This window comes from Macaca thibetana, chromosome 1 (genome assembly GCF_024542745.1).
Source record: "Macaca thibetana thibetana isolate TM-01 chromosome 1, ASM2454274v1, whole genome shotgun sequence".
Taxonomy (NCBI): Eukaryota; Metazoa; Chordata; class Mammalia; order Primates; family Cercopithecidae; genus Macaca; species Macaca thibetana.
In genome coordinates this window covers 214,959,145-214,981,467 of record NC_065578.1, presented here as the reverse complement: position 1 = coordinate 214,981,467, position 22,323 = coordinate 214,959,145, and the positions used below count along the sequence as shown (strand labels likewise).

The 22,323-nt window shown below is 36.6% G+C and overlaps 1 protein-coding gene across 7 annotated transcripts in view; it reads left to right on the top strand.

The window, feature by feature from the left end:
• Window positions 1-22,323, top strand: part of AKT3 (AKT serine/threonine kinase 3) — a 362,334-nt gene that overhangs the window by 267,641 nt on the left and 72,370 nt on the right. For all 7 annotated transcript variants that reach the window (XM_050771497.1, XM_050771487.1, XM_050771516.1 and 4 more), the window contains one exon: window positions 17,982-18,104. In XM_050771497.1, the coding sequence (XP_050627454.1) occupies window positions 17,982-18,104 (123 nt within the window). The remainder of the gene's footprint in view (window positions 1-17,981; window positions 18,105-22,323) is intronic.

The window sequence follows — 22,323 nt, the reverse complement described above, 5'->3', positions numbered from 1 at the left end:
TTTCCTCTCCCTGTGTTACAGCCTGGACATTGTTTCCAGGTAGCAAGCTGGAGTAACTATATCTATCACCTTATTCATTTCCCTTTTCTCCTGGGCAACTGCAGATCTGTGCATTTAGTTATTTATCCAATTTTAGAAAATTTCGGGCATTCTTTTTCAAATGTCTTTCTCCTTTCAGTAATTTATATTACACATGTGTTAGATTCCTTGATACTGTCCAACAGGTCACTGAGGCTTTTTTTTCATGGTTATAATTAATATCGATTATTTTGCTATGATTCCACGTTCCTAAGTCCTTTCTCTTTCAGTGTCAAATCTGTTAATTCCATCTAGTGAATCTTTTATTTTAGATTTTTTTTAGTCTCTACAGTCTCATTTGTTTCTGTTTCCCTTTATCTCTTTTTTATGTTCATGTACTATTTTAAAGTCAGTATCTATTAATTCCATCATCTCTATCATTTTTAGGTATGTTTCTAATGACTGATTTTTCTCTTGGTTATAGGTCATATTTTCTTGCATCTTGTCATGTTTAGTAAATGTTGATTGGATGTTAAATCACTTGTTCTTGGGTTTTTTTTTAAATTTTTTCTCATCTTTATTGAGGTATAATGAACAAATAAAATTGTATAAATTTTAGGTATACAGTGTAGTGATTTGATGCATGTATGTATTTTGAAAGGATTGCCACAGTTGAATTAGTGAATACATCTGTTACCTATCATTTACCTTTGTGTGTGTGTGTGTAATCCCAGCTCACTGCAACCTCCACCTCCCGGGTTCAACTAATTCTCGTGCCTCAGCCTCCTGAGTAGCTGGGATTATGGCACCCACCACCACGCCCAGCTATTTTTGTGTGTTTTTAGTAGAAACAGGTTTCGCTATGTGTGATGAGAATACCTAAGACCTACTCTCTTAGCAAATTTTAAATATACAGTACAGTATCATTAACTATAGTCACGATGCTGTACATTAGATCCCCAGAACTTATTCATAACTGGAAGTTTGTACCATTTGACCAGTATCTCTCCATTTTACTTACCTTCCCTACCCCAGCTCCTGGCAACCATCATTCTACTTTCTGTTTCTGTGAGTTTGACTCTTTTAGATTCCACATATAAGTGGATCATACAGTATTTGTCATCTCTGACTTATCTTATTTAACATAATGCCCTCAAGGTTCACCCATGTTGTCACAAATGGTAGGACTTCCTTCTTTTTATGGCTGAAGAGTATTCCATTGTATAAATATACAACATTTTCATTATCCATTTATCTGCTGATAGATGTTTCTTCTTCGTATCCAAGAAATCTATATATAGAGAGAGTGTTTCCATTCTTGGAATAGAGATACCTGCAGTCCTGCCTTAATTTCAGTGAAAAATGCTACAGTGTATGTGGGAGTGCAAATATCTATTTGAAATATTAATGTCATTTCCTTCAGATAGATATATATCTAGACGTGAGATTGTGGGATTATATGATAGTTCTATTTTTCATTTCTTGTGGAGCCTCCATACTGTTTTCCATAATGGCTATACCAATTTACATTTCCACCAACAGTGCACAAGGGTTCCCTTTTCTCCACATCCTTACCAACACTTGCTATCTCATCTTTTTTATAATAGCCATCCTAACAGGTGTGTGGTAATATCTCATTGTGGTTTTGATTTGCGTTTCTCTGATGACTAATGATCTGTCTTGAGCACCTTTTCGTGTATCTCTTGGGCACTCATATATTTTCTTTGAAAAGTATATTCAGGTCCCTTGCCTATTTTTTTATCAGATTTTTTTCTTTTTTCTTTTCTTTTCTTTTCTTTTTTTTTTGAGATGGAGTTTTGCTGTTGTTGCCTAGGCTAGAATGCAGTGGTGCGATCTCGGCTCACTGCAATCTCTGCCTGCCGGGTGCAAGCGATTCTCATGCCTCAGCTTCCCGAGCAGCTGGAATTACAGGCGCCGCCACCACACCCGGCTGATTTTTATATTTTTACTAGAGACAGGGTTTCACTGTGTTGGTCAGGCTGGTCTCAAACTCCTGACCTCATGATCCCCCCTCCTCAGCCTCCCAAAGTGTTGGGATTACAGACGTCAGCCACCGTGCCCAGCCAAGTTTTGTATATATTTGGGATATTGACCTCTTATCAGATATATTATTTGCAAGTATTTTCTCCCATTCCATAGGTTTTTGACTCTGTTGATTGTTTTATTTGCTTCACACAAGCAGAGATAAATAGTAGTCACACCTATTTCTCTCTGCCTTTGTTGCTTGTGCTTTTGGTGTCATATCCAGGAGATAATTGCCAAGACCAATATCAAGGAGGTTTTTTTTGGTATGTTTTCTTCTAGAAGTTTTCTACTTTCAGGTCTTACGTGTAAGTTTTTAATCCATTTTGAGTTGGTTTTTCAATATGATGAAAGATAAGGCTCCAGTTTCATTCTTTTGCATGTGTATATCCAGTTTTCCTACAACTATTTATTGAAGAGATTGTTCTTTCTCCCTTATGTATTTTTGGTACCGTTGTCAAATGTTTGTTGACCATATAGGCATGGATTTATTTTTGGCTCGTGATTCTCTTCCATTGATTAGATAATTTGAGTTTTACATGAGTTACTGAATTTTGTTTTCTTCTGTCAGAGTGTTAGTTTTTATTCTGGAAGGCAGTATTTACAAATATGATTGATATTTCAGTCTTGATGTTAGTTTTGTTCGTGTAAGTTCAGGTTTCACTCTGACTCTTTTGAGATATATACTGAATGCCTAAGAGTTCAGTAATGACTCTCCTCTGACTGCGTAGAAATTGAATGTCTCTCAGCTCTATGTGAGCTTTAGGAACTATTACATGTATACAGCTTTCCATTCCTTCTCTGCTTGTCTTCATAAAGTTTAACCCCACACATGCACTGCTTAGTATTCAACAGCAGACTCAACTGTGCAGATTCTGTATAGCTTCCTCCTCGCTAGTGTTCTGTCCTACAAATGGCATCTACCTCATCATCCTGAAAATCTGATGTTTATCTTTTTAGCAGTGAAACCCTTGAATTAGGTTTATGATTTTTCTTCCTGAATAATGTGTCAGAAAGTGCCCCCAGACAAAAGGAGGATAATCATATGGCTCACCTCATTTGTTTCTGTTGTAACAGGGACCATCATCATTCCCTTCCTGTTGTCCAGTATCTAATGAGTGTTCTATTATATATTTGCTCAGTTCTCATTTTCTGTTTTAGATATGCCTATCAAATGTTTAGGGCAGTTGGGTAAGTTCAGTCCCATTGACTTTTCACTCATATATTCTGATTTTTAACTAGTAGTTAACTAAAAAATATAAAAAATTTGAAATTTAAAATATAAAAAAATCTGAAATTTATCGTACTATATTGTGAGATAAAAATCTAATTTTTCTTCAACATGGTTGGAAGGCTGTTTTCACATTTTTCTCTCTATATATACTTCTGAAAAGAATATCATTGTGTGGAAGATGGCTTCTATATTTTTATGTGTGCATCTATGTTTGTTTGTATGTATGTATGTATTTTTGAGACAGAGTGTTGCTCTGTCACTTAGGCTGGAGTGCAGTGGTGTAATCCCAGCTCACTGCAACCTCCACCTCCCGGGTTCAACCAATTCTTGTGCCTCAGCCTCCTGAGTAGCTGGGATTATGGCACCCACCACCACGCCCAGCTATTTTTGTGTATTTTTAGTAGAAACATGTTTCACTATGTTGCCCAGGCTGGTTTTGAACTCTTGAGCTCAGGCAATCCGCCTGTCTCGGCCTCCCAAAGTGCTAGGATTACAGGTGTGAGCCACTGCACCCAGCGTATATTTTCATTTTTTGTTTAAGGAAATTTCTAGGAGAGCAACTACTGAACTTTAAAAATTATCTTGCTATCTATTGCCAGATTGTTTTGAAAAGAGTATCTGTTTACATACCAACCAACGGTGTATAAAGATGCTTATCTCACTTCACTTTCACTGACAATGCAAATATTTCATGGATTTAAAATTGTTGTTTTTTAAGTTTTGTCTCTGTTGCATTGATTATTATAAGGTGGCCTATGTTCATATACATTAAAAATGTGTAGCCCTCTCAGGTTAATTATACCTTTACCCATTTTCTTGTGTTTTAGTCTTTTAATTTTTTTATATTAAGGATATGAGCTTTGTCACATGTTATAAATACTCCATTTTATTTCTATCTTTGCTACTTTATATGGCTAAATCTACTGGATTTTCCCTCTATTATTCCATTTCTTTTTTATATTTTTCAACTTTTATTTTAAATTCAAGAAGCTACATGTACAGGTTTGTTACCTGGGTATACAGCTATGATGCTGAGGTTTGGCATACAAATGATCCCATGACCAGGTACTGAGCATAGTACCCAACAGTTAGTTTTTCCACCCTTTTCCTCCCCTCCTCTAGTAGTTTCCAGTTTCTATAGTTACCATATTTATGTCCATTTAGCTCCCACTTATAAGTGAGAGCAAGCAGTATTTGATTTTCTATTCCTGTGTTAATTCACTTCAGATAATGGCCTCCAGCTGCATCCATGTTGCTGCAAACGACTTGATTTTGTTCTTTTTATGACTGTGTAGTATTCCATGGCATATATATACACCACATTTTCTTAATCCGGTCTATCCATGTCTTTGCTATTGTGAATAGTTCTGTGAGGAACATGGAAGTCCATGTGTCTACTTGACAGAACAATTTGTTTTCTTTTGGTTACACACTCAGTAATGTGTTTGCTGGGTCAAATGGTAGCTTCATTTTAAGTTCTTTGAGAAATTTCAAGATTGGTTTTCATAGTGGCTGACTTAATGTACATTCCCACCAACAGTGTTACAAGCATTCCCTTTTCTCTGCAGCCTTATCAACATGTTATTGTACTATTAGACTGATTATTGTTTGATATATTAATAACCATTCTGACTGGTATGAGATGATATCTCATTGTGGTTTTGATTTATATTTCCCTGAAGATTACTGTTGTGCAGCATTTTTTCATGTTTGGTGGCTGCATGTGTGTCTTCTTTTGAGAAATGTCTGTTCATGTCATTTGCTCATTTTTTATTGGGTTACTTGTGTTTAGCTTGTTCAATTGTTTAACTTTCTTATACATTTTGGATATTAGACCTTTGTCAGATAGTTTATGAATATTTTATCCCATTCTGTAGGTTTACCCTGTTGATAGTTTCTTTTGCTGTACAGATGCTCTTTAGTGTAATTAGGTCTCACTTGTCAATGTTTGGTTTTGTTCAATTGCTATTGAGGACTTAGTCATATAATATTTTCCAATGCCGATGTCTAGAATGGTGTTTCTTAGATTTTCTTCTAGGATTCTTACAGTTTGAGGTTTTACATTTAAATCTTTAATGAATATTGAATTAATTTTTGTATATGGTAAAAGATAGGGGTTCAGTTTCATTCCTCTGCATATGGCTCACCAGCCGTCGAAGCACCGTTTATTGAATAAGGAGTCCTTTCCCCATTGCTTATATTTATCAGCCTTGCCAAAGATTAGATGATTGTAGGTGGGTGGCTTTATTTCTGTTCCATTGGCCTTTGTGTCTGTTTTCTTGTACAGTGCCATGCTGTTTTGGTTACTGTAGCCTTACAGTATAGTTTGAAGTCAGGTAATGTGATGCCTCCAGCTTTCTTCTTTTTGCTTAGGATTGCTTTGGCTATTCTGGCTCTTTTTTGGTTTCTTGTGAATTTTAGCGTAGTTTTTTTTTTTTTTTTTTTTTTGCCAGTTCTGTGAAAAATGATGTTGGTAGTTTGATAGGCATAGCCTTGAATCTGTAGATTGCTTTGGGCAGGCAAATATGGCTATTTTACTGATACTGATTCTTCCAATCCATGAACATGGAATGTTTTTCCATTTGTTTGTGTCATCTATGATTTCTTTTAATGGTGTTTTAATGGTGTTTTGTAGTCCTCCTTGTAATGATCTTTTACCTTATTGGTTAGATGTCTTCCTGGATATTTTTGTGTGTGTGTGGCTATTGTAAATGATTTGGCTCTCAGCTTGGATGTTACCAGTATACAGAAATGCTGCTGATTTTTGCACATTGATTTTCTCTCCTGAAAACTTGCAAAAATCATTTATCAGTTCTAATAGTCTTTTGGTGGAGGCCTTAGGGTTTCCTGAGTATTGAATCATTATCAGTAAAGAGAGATAGTTAGACTTTTTCTTTTCTCATTAGGATGCCTTTTTATTTCTTTCTTTTGCCTGATTTGCTCTGGCTAGCACTTTCCAGTACTATGTTGAATAGGAGTGGTGAGAGTGGGCATCCATATCTTGTTCCAGTTCTCAAGGGGAATGCTTCCAGTTTTTGCCTGTTAGTATGATGTTGCCTGTGGGTTTGTCATAGATGGCATTTGTTATTTTCAGGTATGTTCCTTTGATGCCTAGTTTGTTGAGGGTTTTTATCATAAAGTGATGTTGGATTTTATTGAAAACTAATTTGGTTTATGTGGTGAATCACATTTATTGATTTGTATATGTTGAACCACCTTTGCATCCCAGGAGTGACACCTACTTAATCATGGTGAATTAACTTTTTGACGTGTTCTTCAATTCAGTTTCCTAGTATTTTGTTGAGGATTTTTGCACCTATGTTCATCAGGGATATTGTCCTGTGATTTTCTTTCTTGTGTCTTTGCCAGGTTTTGGTATCAGGATGTTACTGGCTTTGTAAAATGATATTTTTGGAATAGTTTCAGTAGAATTTTTACCAACTCTTCTTTGTACCTCACATAGAATTCAGCTGTGAATCTGTCTTGTTTGGGACTTTTTTGGCTGATAGGTTTTTTTATTACTATTTCAATTTTGGAACTCGATATTGGTCAGCACAGTGTTTCAATTTCTTCCTCATTCAGTCTTGGGATATTGTGTGTTTCCAGGAATTTATCCATTTCCTCTAGATTTTCTTGTTCGTTTGTGTAGACATGTAGCCTCTGAGGACCTTTCGTATTTCTGTGGGATCAGTTGTAATGTAATCTTTGTCATTTCTGATTGTGGTTAGTTGTACCTTCTCTTTTCCTTTGTTAATCTCACTAGCAGTCTAGCAATGTTCCTTATCCTTTCAACGAACCAACTTTTGGCTTCATCACTTCATTATGTGTATTTTTAGGTCTTAATTTCATTCCATCCTGCTCTGATTTTAGTTATTTCTTTTCTTCTGCTAGCTTATGGGTTAGTTTGTTCTTGTTTTCCTGGTTCCTCTAGATGCGGTTAGAGTATTAATTTGAGAACTTTCTATTTTGAGGTAGGCATTTAGTGCTTTCAGCTTTCCTCTTAACACTGCTTTTGCTGCATCTCTTGAATTTTGGTGTGTTGTGTACCTATTTTCATTTATTTCAAATAACATTTTTATTTCTGCCTTGATTTTGTTGTTTACCCAAAAGACATTCAGGAGCAAGATGTTTAATTTTCATGTAACTGCATGGTTTTGAGATATCTTCTTGGTATTGATTTCTGTTTTTATTCCACTATGGTCCAAGAGTATAGTTAGTATGATTTCAGGGTTGTTGTTTTTTCTTTTCTTTTCTTTTTTTTTTTTTTTTTTTTTTTTTTAACTTTTTTGAGACTTAAATTAAGGATGAGCATGTGGTCAGTCTTGGAGTATTGTTCCATGTGCACATGAGAAGAATATATATTCTGTGGTTGATGGAGAGAGTATTCTGTAGATCTTTTTCAGATTCAGTTGGTCAAGCGTTGAGTTTAAGTCCAGAATGTGTAAGTTTTCTGCCTCGATCTCACTAATGCTAGTGGGGTGCTGAACTCCCCCACTATTATTGTGTTGCTATTTATGTCTTTTTGTAGATCTAATAGTGCTTGTTTTATGACTCTGGGTGCTCCAATATTGGGTGCATACATACATGTGAGATATGTATATATGGAAGATATATACATATATGGAAGATATATATAGAGAGAGAAGATAGATATATGTGTGATAGTTAAGTCTTCTTGTTGAATTGAACCCTTTATCATTACATAATACTCTTCTTTGTCTTTTTTTTTTTTAATTTACTGCTGTTAGTTTGAAGTCTGTTTTATCAGATGAAAGAATAGTGATTCCTGCTCTTTTTTGTTTTCCATTTGTGTGGTAGCTCTTTCTCCAAACCTTTACTTTGAGCCTATGGGTGTCATATGTATAAGATGGGTCTCTTGAAGACAGCCAGATGGGATGAGTCTTGTTTTTTTATCCAACATGCCACTCTGTGTCTTTTAAGTGAGGTGTTTAGACCATTTACATTCAAAGCTAATACTGTTATGTGATGTTTTGATCCTATCATGAAGTTATTCGCTGGTTGCTTTATACTTTCCAGTGTGTGGTTGCTTTATACGGTCTGTGGGCTATATACTTCAATGCATTTTTGTGGTAGCATTTATTTTTCTTTTGTTTCCATATTTAGAACTCTCTTAAGGATCTCTCGTAAGGCTGATCTAGTCGTAACAAATTCCCTTAGTGCTTGTTTGTCTGGAAAAGATTTTACTTCTCCTTCACTTATGAAGCTTAGATTGGCAAGATACGAAATTCTTGGTTGGAATTTCTTTCTTTCTTTTTCTTTCTTTCTTTTTTTTTTTAAGAATGCTAAAAATAGGCCTCCAATCTCTCCTGGCTGGTAAGGTTTCTGCTAAGAAGTTGACTGTAGGCCTAATGGCATTCCCTTTGATCTGCCCTTTTTCTCTAGCTGCCTTTAAGATGTTTTTTTTTTTCTTTAGTGTTGACCTTGGACAGTCTGGTGACAGTGTGCCTTGGTGATGTTTATTTTGTATAGTATCTCACAGTTGTACTCTGGATTTCTTGTATCTGGATATCTGCCTCCCTAACAAGATTACCAAAGTTTTCTTGAGTTGTTTCCTCAAATATATTTTCCTCATTGTTTACTTTTTCTTCTTCTTTCTCAGAAATACCAGTAATTTGTAAGTTTTATCACTTTTTGTAATCCCTTATTTCTTGAATGCTTTATTCATTTTCTAAAATTATTTTTTCTTCATTTTTGTCTGACTGGATTAGTTTGAAATACTGGTCTTCAGGCTCTGCAAGTCTTTCTTCTGCTTGGTCCAGTCCATTGTTAAAACTTTCAGTTGTATTTTGAAATTCCTTATGTGATTTTTTTCAATTCCAGAAAGTCTGATTGATTTCTCTTAAAGATGCTTATTTCTTCCTTCATTTCCTGGATTACTTTAGAAGTATTTTTTGGTTGATATTCAGCCTCGTCTTGGATCTCATTTGGCTTACTTGCAGTCCATACTTTGAATTCTTTATCTGTCATTTCTCAGTTTCCATTTTGGTTAGAGACCATTTCTGAAGAGCTAGTGTGATCCTTTGGTGGTATCACTACATTCAGATTTTTCATAGTGCTGGAATTCTTATGCTGCTTTTTTCTTATCTGGAGACCCTAACACTTGTAACTTTGTAATTATTTTCATGCGGGTAGGATTTTTTTCTTTCCTTTCTTTCCCTGTAATTTTATTATATATTTTTCTCCTTTCCCTTTTCTTCCCCTCCCTTCAGGATGTGACCATAGAGAATTCTGGGTAGGGTCTTTGACTTTGTTTCTTTAGTTGTCTGTGCTTCTTTTGGCCAATTTTATTTTGGGCTGTGGCATTTAACCTGCAAGCCTGTAGATGGCACTTAGAGGTAAGAGCCAACTGCAGCCAGCATGGCTTAGTGTATACGTTGATACTTGTTCACTGGCAGAAGCTCTTTGTTGCCATAGGCAATGGCCAATTCATGGAATGTACCATAGTCTGAGCTCACTGCCCAGCCCCAGGGTTGGGGGGTTGGCAGAGGGCAGGAATGGCAGGGCCAGACCTGACAGGTCCACGTACAGGTCCCCTGATGACAGACACAGGCACTAGTGCCAATGGAGAATTCAGTAGGTGGCCACCAAGGGCCCAGAGATGTGCCTAGTAGTGTAGCTGGGAAACTTCCTCAGCCCCAAGTTCTCTGCACAGGGATAGGGGATGGTCTAAACTTCTAGTCCAGGAGAGTAGGTGCTCAAGATACCTAGAGCATGGAGCAGAGGCCCCCTGCACCAAGATGTCTGCATAGGAGGGGGTGGGGTGACTTGAACTCCAGAAGCAGGCAAGTAGGTACTCTGCATGCCTAGAGATCTGCCTGGGTATGGAGCAGAGAGAGCTCTGCTTTAGCATAACCTGTGTCCAGGAGGAGTGCCGTGGCTTAGGCTCCTGAACTAGGCAAACGGTTACTCTGGATGCCGGAGATAAGCTTGGAGATGTAGCAGAAAGGGCCCTACTGCACCATGATCTCAGGAGAACAGAGTGGGGTACCCAGCAATGGCACATGCAAATCTGTTCCAGGTTGCCAACCTGGTCGTGACTGCAAGTTTTGCAGCCCAGGAGAAACTGCAGCTTTAGCAGCTCTCCTGCTGCCCCAGGCTTGCAACTTGGGAAAGCACAATTCTAGCCCTATTGTTGGGGCACTTTCCAGTTTTGGCTGTGAAGCCCCTATCCCACTCCAGGGCAGGTGTTTTAATCTCTGGTCCAAGACTAACATGCCTGTGCAGCCACACTGCTGGGTCATCAAGGAATGGCTGACTTTTTATGTGCCCAAATTAAAAACATTGTCCTGCTCTTTTTCCCGGGTCTGGGAAAATGCCTGCAGCTTTTCCCCTCACGGTGACTCCAAGCCACTCCCCAGGTAAGCTCCAGGATTGAGAGAAATGAAGTGCTCTCCCTTGGCCTGGGTTGCTTGGATCCCCAGTGGAAGGGTGAGTCACAGAGGGAGGCTCCCTGCCTCTCTCATGCACTGGGACTTCACTTCACGTTTATCAGTTGGATGCCATCACTGGGGCTATTTGCAAGCCTTCTCCTCTCTGGGATCTGACGTGTACTTCATGATTTCAGTACATTCCTGTTTCCCTTCTTGAATTAAAGCTCACAGAGTTATCTTTATCTTGCTATGTCCAAGTAGCTGAGGCATGCAGAAAGCCTCCAATCCACCATCTTGGGGAAAAGCGAAAAGTCTATTTCTTCCATTTCTTTTATGCTTAGAAAATTATTCTTCATCTTGAGACTTCATAACTACTTATACATGTTTTCTAGTTTTTAATTTTATGTTTGACTAATACATACGAATTTTGTTATGATATGAGGTGAAAATTACATTTTATGCTTCTTCAGAGTTAATTATTGTTGCACTGTTTATTAGTCATTTTCCCATATACCTTATCATATATTGTCATGTTCAAGTATTCGGTATTAAATTTTATAACCTAAAATAACCTGTTCCTTGCTTCGTTATTTCTTTGGTCTTTAATTTGTGTGCCTATTCCATATGAATTGTAGTTATATAGGTCAGTTTCTTTAGGCAAACCTTTTTCTTGAAGGCGCTATTTAGTATGTTGCACCAAACCCTTCTGCTTCAATCATACCCTAGCTCACCTCATTCAGTTTTTTCTAAAGGAATGGTGTATTATTTCTGCCTTCACATTCTCTTTTCAGCCCACCTAAATATGACAACTTACCTTTGAAAAGGAACAGATGACCTAATTCCTAAGTTCAGCAAATGTTCCTGTCTTTCTGAAACTTTATTTTCCCTTCACTTCTTGTATTCTTGCTTCCTTTTTTTACATCTCTTAGTATTCCACGTCAATGTCCTGTTTTGCTTCTTTTTTCTGTCCTATGTATAGTAGTACCCTAAGATTCTGCCTTCACTTATCTTTTCAGTTTTTACTGAATTCCTAGACTATTCTTTGCTTTCTTAGTCTTAACAATCTCCTTTCTATGAATGATTCCCATATCTACCTTCATGACCTTGCAAAGCTGTGTTATCAAATGCCTATTTAGATATCAGCATGTCAAAATAAAACCCATTGCTCCTCTGTCCCCATTCCCATTCTTTTCCTTTATATCAGCATCTACTCAGTCAGCCATAGAAAAACCTCAACATTGTTGATTTCTCCCTTGACCCAAGTGGTAAAAGCTAGTTCCCTCTGGCATATTGATTCTCCTTATATGTCTGTTACTACTACCTTAGCTGATGTCCCTCAGAAGCTCTCTGCGAGCTCAAATATAACTTCTGATATTTCCAAACGTGCTTATTCTTTAAGTGTCTTCTCTACTTTATAATAATTACCTTAATTTCAGTAGAAAAGTTTATGTATCTGGCTCTTGTAACCAGACAGTGATGTCCTTACAGATTGGTACGGTTTTCTCTCATTGTGTCTGCAGCTTTTCACAACAGTGGTGTCAGTAACTTTTTTGTTGTAGTTTAAAAATTGTTTAGCAGGCTGTAGTCTCAGGCATGTTTAGTTGATTCTCTCATTTTCACCTGAATTGCCTTTTTAAAATTATGCTAATTATTTCATTTTATTTTTAAGTTCCAGGGTACATGTGCAGGATGTGCAGGTTTGTTACATAGGTAAATGTGTGCCATGGTGGTTTGCTGCACCTATCAACCCATCACCTAAGTATTAAGCCCAGCATGCATTAGCCATTTTTCCTGATGATCTCCCTCCCCTGGCTCCGCCCCACAAAGCCCTAATGTGTGGTATTGTTCTCCCTGTGACCATGTGTTCTCATTGTTCAGCTCCCACTTATGAGTGAGAACATGCAGTGTTTGGTTTTCTGTTCCTGCGTTAGTTTGCTGAGGATAATGGCTTCCAGCTCCATTCATGTCCCTGCAGAGGACATGAGCTCATTCCTTTTTATGGCTGCATAGTATTCCATGGATTATATGTACTACATTTTCTTTATCCATCTATCATTGATGGGCACTTGGGTTGATTCCATGACTTTGCTATTGTGAATAGTGCTGCAGTGAACATATGCATGCATGTATCTTTGTAGTAGAATGATTTGTATTCCTTTGGGTATATACCCAGTAATGAAATTGTTGGGTCAAAGGGTATTTCTGGTTCTAGGTCTTTGAGGAATTGCCACACTTGTCTTCCACAATGGTTGAACTCATTTACATTCTCACCAACAGCATAAAAGCGTTCCCATCTCTCTGTAGCCCTGCCAGCATCTATCCGTTTCATGACTTTTTAATAATCACCATTCTGACTAGTGTGAGATGGTATCTCATTTTGGTTTTTGTTTGCATCCTCTAATCATCAGTGATGTCGAGCTTTTTTTCATGTGTTTGTTGGTCACATAAATGTCCTCTTTTGAGAAGTGTCTGTTCATGTCCTTTGCCCAGTTTTGAATGGGGTTGTTCTTTTCTTGTAAATTTGTTTAAGTTCCTTGTAGACTCTGGATATTAGACCTTTGTCAGATGGCTAGGTTGCAGAAATTTTCTTCCATTCTGTAGGTTGTCTGTTCACTCTGATGGTAGTTTCTTTTGCTGTGCAGAAGCTCTTTAGTTTAATTAGATCCCATTTGTCAATTTTTGCTTTTGTTGCAATTGCTTTTGATGTTTTCGTCATGAAATATTGCCCATATCTTTGTCCTGAATGGTATTACCTAGATTTTATTCTAGGGTTTTTATTGTTTGGGGTTTTACATTTGTCTTTAATCCATCTTGAGTTAATTTTTGTATAAAGTATAAGTAAGGGGAGTTTCAGTTTTCTATACATGGCTATCTAGTTCTCCCAGCACCATTTATTAAATAGAGAGTCCTGGCCAGATGCGGTGGCTCATGCCTGTAATCCCAGCACTTTGAGAGGCTGAGGTGGGCAGATCACTTGAGGTCAGGAGTTTGAGACCAGCCTGGCCAACATGGTGAAATCCCATCTCTACTAAAAATACAAAAATTAGCCCACTATGGTAGCACATGCCCATAAATCTCAGCTACTTAGGAGGCTGAGGCAGGAGAATCGCTTGAACTTGCAAGGTAGAGGTTTCTGTGAGCTGAGATCATGCCACTGCACTCCAGCGTGGGTGACAGGGCAAGACTCTGTCTCAATCAGTCAATCAATGAATCAGTCAATAGGGAGTCCTTTCCTATTGCTTATTTGTGTCAGATTTGTTAAAAATCAAATGGTTGTAGATACTTGGTCTTATTTCTGAGTTCTCTGTTCTGTTCCATTGGTTTATGTGTCTGTTTTTGTTACCAGTACCATGCTGTTTTGGTTACTGTAGCCTTGTAATATAGTTTGAAGTCAGGTAGTGTGATGGCTCCAGCTTTGTTCTTTTTGCTTAGGATTGTCTTGGCTCTACGGGTTCTTTTTTGGTTCCATATGAATTTTAAAATAGTTTTTTATAATTATGTGAAGAATTTCAATTGTAGTTTATTGTGAATAGCATTGAATCTGTAAATTACTTTGGTCAGTATGGCCATTTTCCCAATATTGATTCTTTGTATTCATTAGCCTGGAATGTTTTCCCTTTGTCTGTGTTCTCTCTTACTTCCTTGAGCCGTAGTTTGTAGTTCTCCTTGAAGAGGTCCTCCACTTCCCTTGTTAGCTGTATTTCTAGGTATTTTATTCTCTTTGTGGCACTTGTGAATGGGAGTTCATCCATGATTTGGTTCTCTGTTGTTGGTGTATAGGAATGCTTATGACTTTTGCACATTGATTTTCTGTCCTCAGCCTTTGCTGAATTTGCTTATCAACTTAAGCTTTTGGGCTGAGAGGATGGGATTTTCTAGATATAGGATCATGTCATCTGCAAACAAAGACAGTTTTACTTCCTCTCTTCCTATTTGAATGCTCTTTATTTTTTTCTCTTGCCCGATTGCCCTGGCAGCATTTCTATAACTATGTTGAGTAGGAGTGGTGAGAGAGGGCATCTTTGTCTTGTGCTGGTTTTCAAGGAGAATGCTTCTGGCTTTTGCCCATTCAGTGTGATATTTGCTGTGGGTTTGTCGTAAGTAGCTCTTATTATTTTGATGTATGTTCCTTCGATATCTAGTTTATTGAGAGTTTTTAACATGAAGCGATGTTGAATTTTATTGAAGGCCTTTTCTGTGTCTATTGAGATAATCATGTGTTTTTTGTGTTCTGTTTATGTTATGAATTACATTCATTGATTTGTGTATGTGGAACCAAATTATGCTAATTTTTAACCTAAAATTCTTTCATACTTCTCATCTACAGAAAAAAAGTTCTTGCTTATATCATGTTAGTAAAGATCCTAACCAGTCTGATCTCATCTTTTTTTTCCCGGAAATCCTATTATTTATCTGACTGTATATTGTTTTTTGTATACATGTGTTCCCTACATGTATTTTCTTGCCATTGCTGTTTTTCCTCTTTAGTATTAATGCTTTCTAAATTTTTATTAATCACCTACTATGTGCAGGTACTGTCCTAGGCTGTGTTGGAAATACAAATGAATAAAACTTGAAGAGCACTTTTTTGGGGATTTTTCCCTTAACTTTTCCATTTATGAAAAACCCATTCTTCAAAACTTAAGTAAAGCTTTTTCTTATCTATCAAGTCTCCTCACATGATGCCAGCATAGATTAATCCCTCTTTGCCTTCAAAGTACTTTTAATATCTGAGTTATGAAATTTATCACAACCCTCTTTTTTTTTTTTTAAATCAATACCTGTGTCCTCTTCATTCGTATTGCTTAATGGCAGGAATTATGTCTTTTGTTTAAACCACTTTGTTGAGTTATGATTGATATACAAAATGCTATATATATTTAATGGAAACAACTTGATGAATGTGGAGTTAAGTGTATACTCATGAGAACGTTACCACAATCAATGCTTGTAAACGTAAGAGATTCCTCTTATCATTGTATTCCCTCTTTTTCTTTTCCAGTGCCCAGCAGTGACTTTAAAATAATTGATACTCACTAAATGAATGCTGAATTGAAAAGTTGATTGAGAGCCAAAGTAGAAACCGAGAAGGATTATCCAGAAAGTGAGGAGGCAAATCAGGAGAGAGTCGTATTACCAAAGCCCAGAAACGTGTTTCAAGAAAGAGGGCAGTAGGTGATGTCCTAAGCTTCAGAATTGGAAGAAGCAGTGCAGACTGTAAATAGATTATTGGATTTGGTGATTAAGAGGTTGTTGGTTATCTTAAGAATAAGTTCCATAAAGTAGTAAGGGTACACATCAGATAGCAGACTGAGAAGTAAATTCTTTCCCTTAAATATAATTTTTAGCTGATATTTTTATAGAAATTGGCTGGCAGACACATTGAAGATACATAGTCTAAATAAAGATCTAGAATCTTGCATATATTATATTGATTTAGGGAGGATCCATATTTTTTGTAAAGTTAAATGAGTAGATAGTGGACTTGACATTCTTTTAAGAAAATTTAGAAACCTAATCACTATTTTCATCTCGTTAGAAGTCTAACACAACTCCACATAGAGATCACACAATCTTTTCATCAAAGTTAGTGATATTTTGCATGGCAGAAATTATTTTAACCTGGAAAACGTGGCTCCTTCTACTTTCTATCCTTGTTAGGCTGGTAATAGATAGTGTATGTCTAAATATATAAAATGAATGAATTTTGAAAACTATCCCTGAGTAATTGTATAAATGATTTGATTTTTCACATACTATATTGATTATTTGGAAGACATACTTAAAATTTCTGTAATCAGAATGCCTTTTAGAATAGATCATGTGTTATAGTTTTAACTGACAACCTTTTTTTCCTTGGTGTTTTATAAAATGATGATGCAGTCCCAATTGGTAGCATATGAGATTTGATAAAATACAGTAATATAGTAGGAAGCATTAAAGTTTAGAGACTGCAAAAATATTTTAGTTTTAATATAATTATTGTTGTGCTACACTTTTTGGGGCTATAGATGAGATCCTCTCTCTCTCTCTCTCTCTCTCTCTCTTTCTGTTTGCTATGCCAGTGGGTCATGCATAAAGCGTATCTTAATAATACGCTGTTAAGCGAAGGTGAGGGTGGGAATGGGGAAGAATAAATTTGTAGGGAACCTGTTTTATGTTACCTGAAATAATGACTTGGTGTGTGCAGAACAAATCTTAGTTAACCATAATTTTCATCAATATTGTAGAAACATTATGAGTCAATGATCCATGTAAGGGAATAGTTTCTGATCTTGCAGTCAAGAGTGCATTGACTGGTTCATTTTTTTCACAGACATGTATTGTGTATCTATTAATACTGTGATACCTGACAATTTACTCAGCACTGTGAACGATCTTTCGTTGTTCTAAGCATGTTTCAACAACTAAGATTGATAGTCAGTTCCTAGTGCCTGAAACCTGGTCTTTCTTTATGTATGTTGTCCAATTGAGAGATAATATTTGTAGTTTCTTTAATGAAGAAGTGGCCTGTTGGAGAGCTGGGTGCTTGGTCACAGTAAGCACCCAGTGAATGTTTGTTGACTGTCGAATGGTATATGTTTTAAGTAGTTAACTAGGAAATGGATGGGCTTATAGTTTTAAGTGATTACATGAGAAAGGATTGGCATTGTAGCTAATTATTACTGAAAATAGAACATACATTGAGAACCGTGATGAGAATAATGGATGTTTCTCAGTTCCTTTTGGGCATTACCAAAATAAATTAAAAACATAAAACCTTAAAGTTTCTCAATAATAATTTGACTTTGACTTTGAAAATATTTCTAGAGATACTATGATGAATCAAAAATTGTGGAATATAACAAGTTCACGTAAATCAGTTTCAGCAAATTGGCAGTCTTGTCTTTGAAATCAAATAATTAAGTAGAAAATATGTCTACGCTTGTGTTCATTTATTTTAGTAATGTCTCAATACCTAATCCTTGAAGAGTGAAGCAACAGTATAGTGAGAGGGAAATTGCAATCTGATGATGCATACTTTTTTCCTCTGGTAACTGAAGGTTAAATGGGTAGCAAGCAGAATGCCTTAAACAAGATTGGTATATTGATTAAAACGCTGATTTAACAGCTCGCAGTTTCCCCTTGGAAACCTGGAAAAGATAAGCCAGCTGCTGTCTAGGAATGCTCAGTGTCCACTGAGAGTACACTATCTATCATCACAATATGGTGATGAGAGGTGTTTTATGTTTGTGTTAATTTCCCCCACTAAATCAGTAATTATTACAATCCTGTCCCTGCTGTTTACCCTGCAGCTGTTTTTCCATTTGTCGAGAGAGCGGGTGTTCTCTGAGGACCGCACACGTTTCTATGGTGCAGAAATTGTCTCTGCCTTGGACTATCTGCATTCCGGGAAGATCGTGTACCGTGATCTCAAGGTAAAAAAAAGGAATCAAATTTGTTTTGCAGAGACTATAGGGACAGACATAAAGTAATTACAAAGTGACACAGTTCTGAGAAAAGCAGCTTTTAGTTGGGAAAAAAGCACTATGTTTAAAAATTTAGTTCACTACATTTGGAGGAAATTTTATTCACTAACATGTATGTAGTTGATTTATGTGTGAGTTTTTGATTTGCAAAGTAATTTCTACTCGACTGCTCTGATCAAATAAAAATGTTAAACATGATTAAGTCAAATAACTTTACAAGTTACATTTAAAACAAGTTTTATTATGTTTACAGAAATGTTTTATGAAGAAGCACAGTAAGACTATTGGAAGGAACATATTCATTTTGATTTTAGCATTGACTTTGGGTGGTTTTAAATACCTGAAGCGTTGTAACATAATAACCATTATTAATGTGCCTAGTTTTTTATTTATGAAAGCACTCTATTTGTTCTGTTGGTAATAGTGTCTTGACTGCTCTGAGTTCCATTATGATGAGACCCTTAGGATAGCTCGGGATTGGCAAACTTTCTGTAAAGGGCAGATAAAATAATTTAGGCTTTGATGTTCATATCGTCTCTTTTGCAAACTACTCAACTCCATCAGTGTAGGGTAAAAGCAGCCTCAGATAATATGTAAATGAATATGTTTGGCTATGTTCCAGTAAATGAAATAGGCGATGGGCTCAGTTTAGTCCACAGGTTGTCATTTGTTGATCCCTGGAGTAACTCATACAAGGTAATAGTAATTCTCATGACAGTGTTATGAATTAGGTTGACTACATTAAAGGAATTTGTGCCAGGACACATTTTGAATAAATTCTAGATGTTACAGTCTTACTTTTGTAACAAGCAAATCGTATATAAAATTTGACACAGAATTGCCTTATTGATCAAATACTATTTCATGTAACATAATGATTGGTAGAAACAGAAGTTACATGAGGCTTTTATGAAATTCTGTTTTGTTTGAAATGAGGTATATAGAAGCTATAAGATGTTGTTATAGGAAAAACTGAACTATGTACCTATAAAACATCTAGATCAGAGATGACCAGAAATGTCTAAGTGCCAAAACAGGCTACAGATTAATACAAATTAGTAGTTTGATTGTATTTAGCCTGAACCTTTTTGTAAGTAGGAATATGGCAGAATTCAGCATTCGTGTTATCTGCATGGCCAGATAATCCTATACTGTCTAAATGTCTTAAATATCGATTTTTTTGAAGGAATTAGTTATGTGGTATGACAAAATATGTGTTAACTTTCCAAATATACTTAGAAGTAGTTAGCTCTGCTCTTCCTGAGTCCACTTCTCGCATTCCCACTACGTGTTTTATGTATCTTATTTGTAGGGGTGAAATGGGGAAGGATAGAAACAGGGATGCTTAGATTTAGGGCAATTAGAACAATTTTAAAGTAATAGGTAACATCCAGAAGGCTTAAATTCAAAAGATTGAATTATTAGCTTAAAGACTGCTAAAGAAGAGAATATTCATTTCATTGCAGTATCGATTATGGTCTTGGTCAGTATTTCTTTAATCATTTCTGATCAAATGAATCAACATATTGGGGGGGGGTGTGTGTATGTATTTTTGTTGTTGTTGTTGGGATGGAGTCTTGCTCTGTTACCAGGCTGGAGTGCAGTGGTGCCGTCTTGGCTCACTGCAACCTCCAACTCCCTGGTTCTGGCGATTCTCCTGCCTCAGCCTCCTGAGTAGCTGGGATTATAGGCACATGCCACCATGCCCAGCTAATTTTTGTATTTTTAGTAGAGACGGGGTTTCACCGAGTTGGCTAGTCTTGATCTCCTGACCTCGTGATCCGCCCGCCTCAACCTTCCAAAGTGCTGGGATTTGGCATGAGCCGCCGTGCCCAGCCAACATATTGGTATATTGAAGCTCATTAAGTGAGTTCCACTGCCCCATTCTTTCTGATGATGGAATTAGACTAAATTTGTTAAACTGTAATATAAAATATTTACTTTGTTGAACTGTAATATAAAGTACTTACTTTATATATGAATATCAGTCAATTAGTTACCAAATGCACAATTCACCAAGTTTACTTGACAATTAAGTGGTCTCTGCTCCCTGAGTTTATTTCTTAAAAAAAAAAATAGCCTCAACTTAAAGATCTAAGTATATATTTAGCATAGGACAGAAACTGTAAAGGTACACCTAGAAAAATCCATGTAACATAAGAAATCAAACATCCAAAACTTACACAAATGTTATTTGTATCCATAGTATGGATTTGTATCCATAGTAACATGATTATTTATAATACAATGATGTATTTTAGGTAAGATCACAGAAATTTCGAGCTGGTCTTTAATTTATAGGTGATGTCCTTCAAACCTAGAGGCCTAGTAAATGACTTACTAAAAGTAATGACCTAAGTTGATAGCAGTAAGAATTATTGGAACTCTTGAATCCTAGCTCCTTATTGAGTGTTCTTGTCACTATATCATTCTGACTTCTAGAGTTGAAATGAAATTATAGTGGGGGGATGCATATGGGGGAATGCAGTGGATTAACTTTGGGAATCTTTGTAAGCCTAAACTGCAAATTAAACTGCAGAAGGTAAGAGAATGAGTGTTTCAAATATATTTATACCAGATGTATTAAAGAACATTATCACGAACTGATTTAGGTACTCACTTTGATCAGTCTCAGATTTGTCTCTGTTCTCATTACTAATAACTTTGACTTTGTTCAAATGCAAATCCAATTGCTATGCCTGCAGTAGCAGCACTTCTCAAGTAAATCCATACCCGTTTGCCACTGTCTCATTCAGCATTGGAGACAAAGCCTTCTTTTATGTGCAGGTTAACTTAAGATATTTTTATCAGTTCCTGTTTCCTAATAAATTAGTGTTTATAGCAACAGAAAAATTATTGAAAGCTTCGTTGTACTTTAGAAAGTAAGTTCATTTAATTTGTCAATACACATCATGTAATGAAGTTTTATTTTTATTAAGGACCCAAATTCCTTGTGATTACTTAAGGAAAACTGCTGTTGCTTCATGATTGCCTAAAAATTCGAAGAAATCTCTTCAAAGACTTCTTCAGTAGTGCAAATTGTATGTTAAAATCTTCTTTTCTGCTTAGCTTATTTTACAAATACAACCAATGACCATGGCCATCTAAGCACAGCGTAGGCTGAACAGGGTCATTTGCAAAGATGAATATAACGATACTGGAATTCATTAAGAATTAATTTCTCGCTAGTTTATGGGAGAAAATAATACATAACTTGTTGCTATATCCTATTTGTAGAACACTTAATCTTGTTTCCCACCTAATGTGAGAATAGTTAACCATTTACAGTATTAATATGAGAAAGCACCAAACAAATTTAGATACTTTCTAACACTTAGTAATGGCACGAAGGGGTGACTTCAGGGAGTTTTACCATAGCCCTCCTCGACCTCGTCAGCTCCTTCATGTTCACCTCAAATAAATGCAGTTTGGATGGGAAAAGCATCCTTGCTTTGCTTGCTGAGTCTCAAGACACTTTCCCCAGCTCCCACTGCTAACCGGACGGTCACTGGATTCCTCCTATATAGAAATCTTAAGCCACTGCTCTTCATTCCTTCCACTTCTACAATCAAATTGTACTGGTATTCAACTATGTTCCTTATTCATAATAAATTTGTAAATAGCCTGGCAACCTATTTGGGGTCGATTTACATGATGAGTCCTTTTCTGGATTAAGAGGTTGAAGTGAAGAAACGTTTCTCTTTCGGATTTCAGCACACTTTCCTCATTCCATGGTCATTCAGTTTCTGCAGGTCAGCTTATGACATTTTGGCACTGGATGCCCATAAACTTAAAACTGCAATTTTCGAGTAGGAATTCCTTACTGCCTTCTTGGGCCTGAGTGAGTCTTGGTGCCTAAAACTGAGTTTGATGTATGTGGGCTCAGATGTGGTGTTAAGAGTGAGTGACAGGAATTGTTTATTGCTATTGCTGCAGTAGTCATCGGAGCCCTCAGGAACTGCTATTTTCATTCCTTTGGTTAATCACAATGTCAGTCATTTAATTAAAACGATACCATATGTATGGTGTTTTTAAACTTTGAAATATTTAGTCTGGCCTACATTCAAGCATAGCTTCTCAGATTGGGCGTTACAAACAGGTCACAACCGAGCCTTGGCAGAGAGGCCTCCAGGCCAGCGAGTTCTGGTTTCAAGCATCTTGTCCAGTG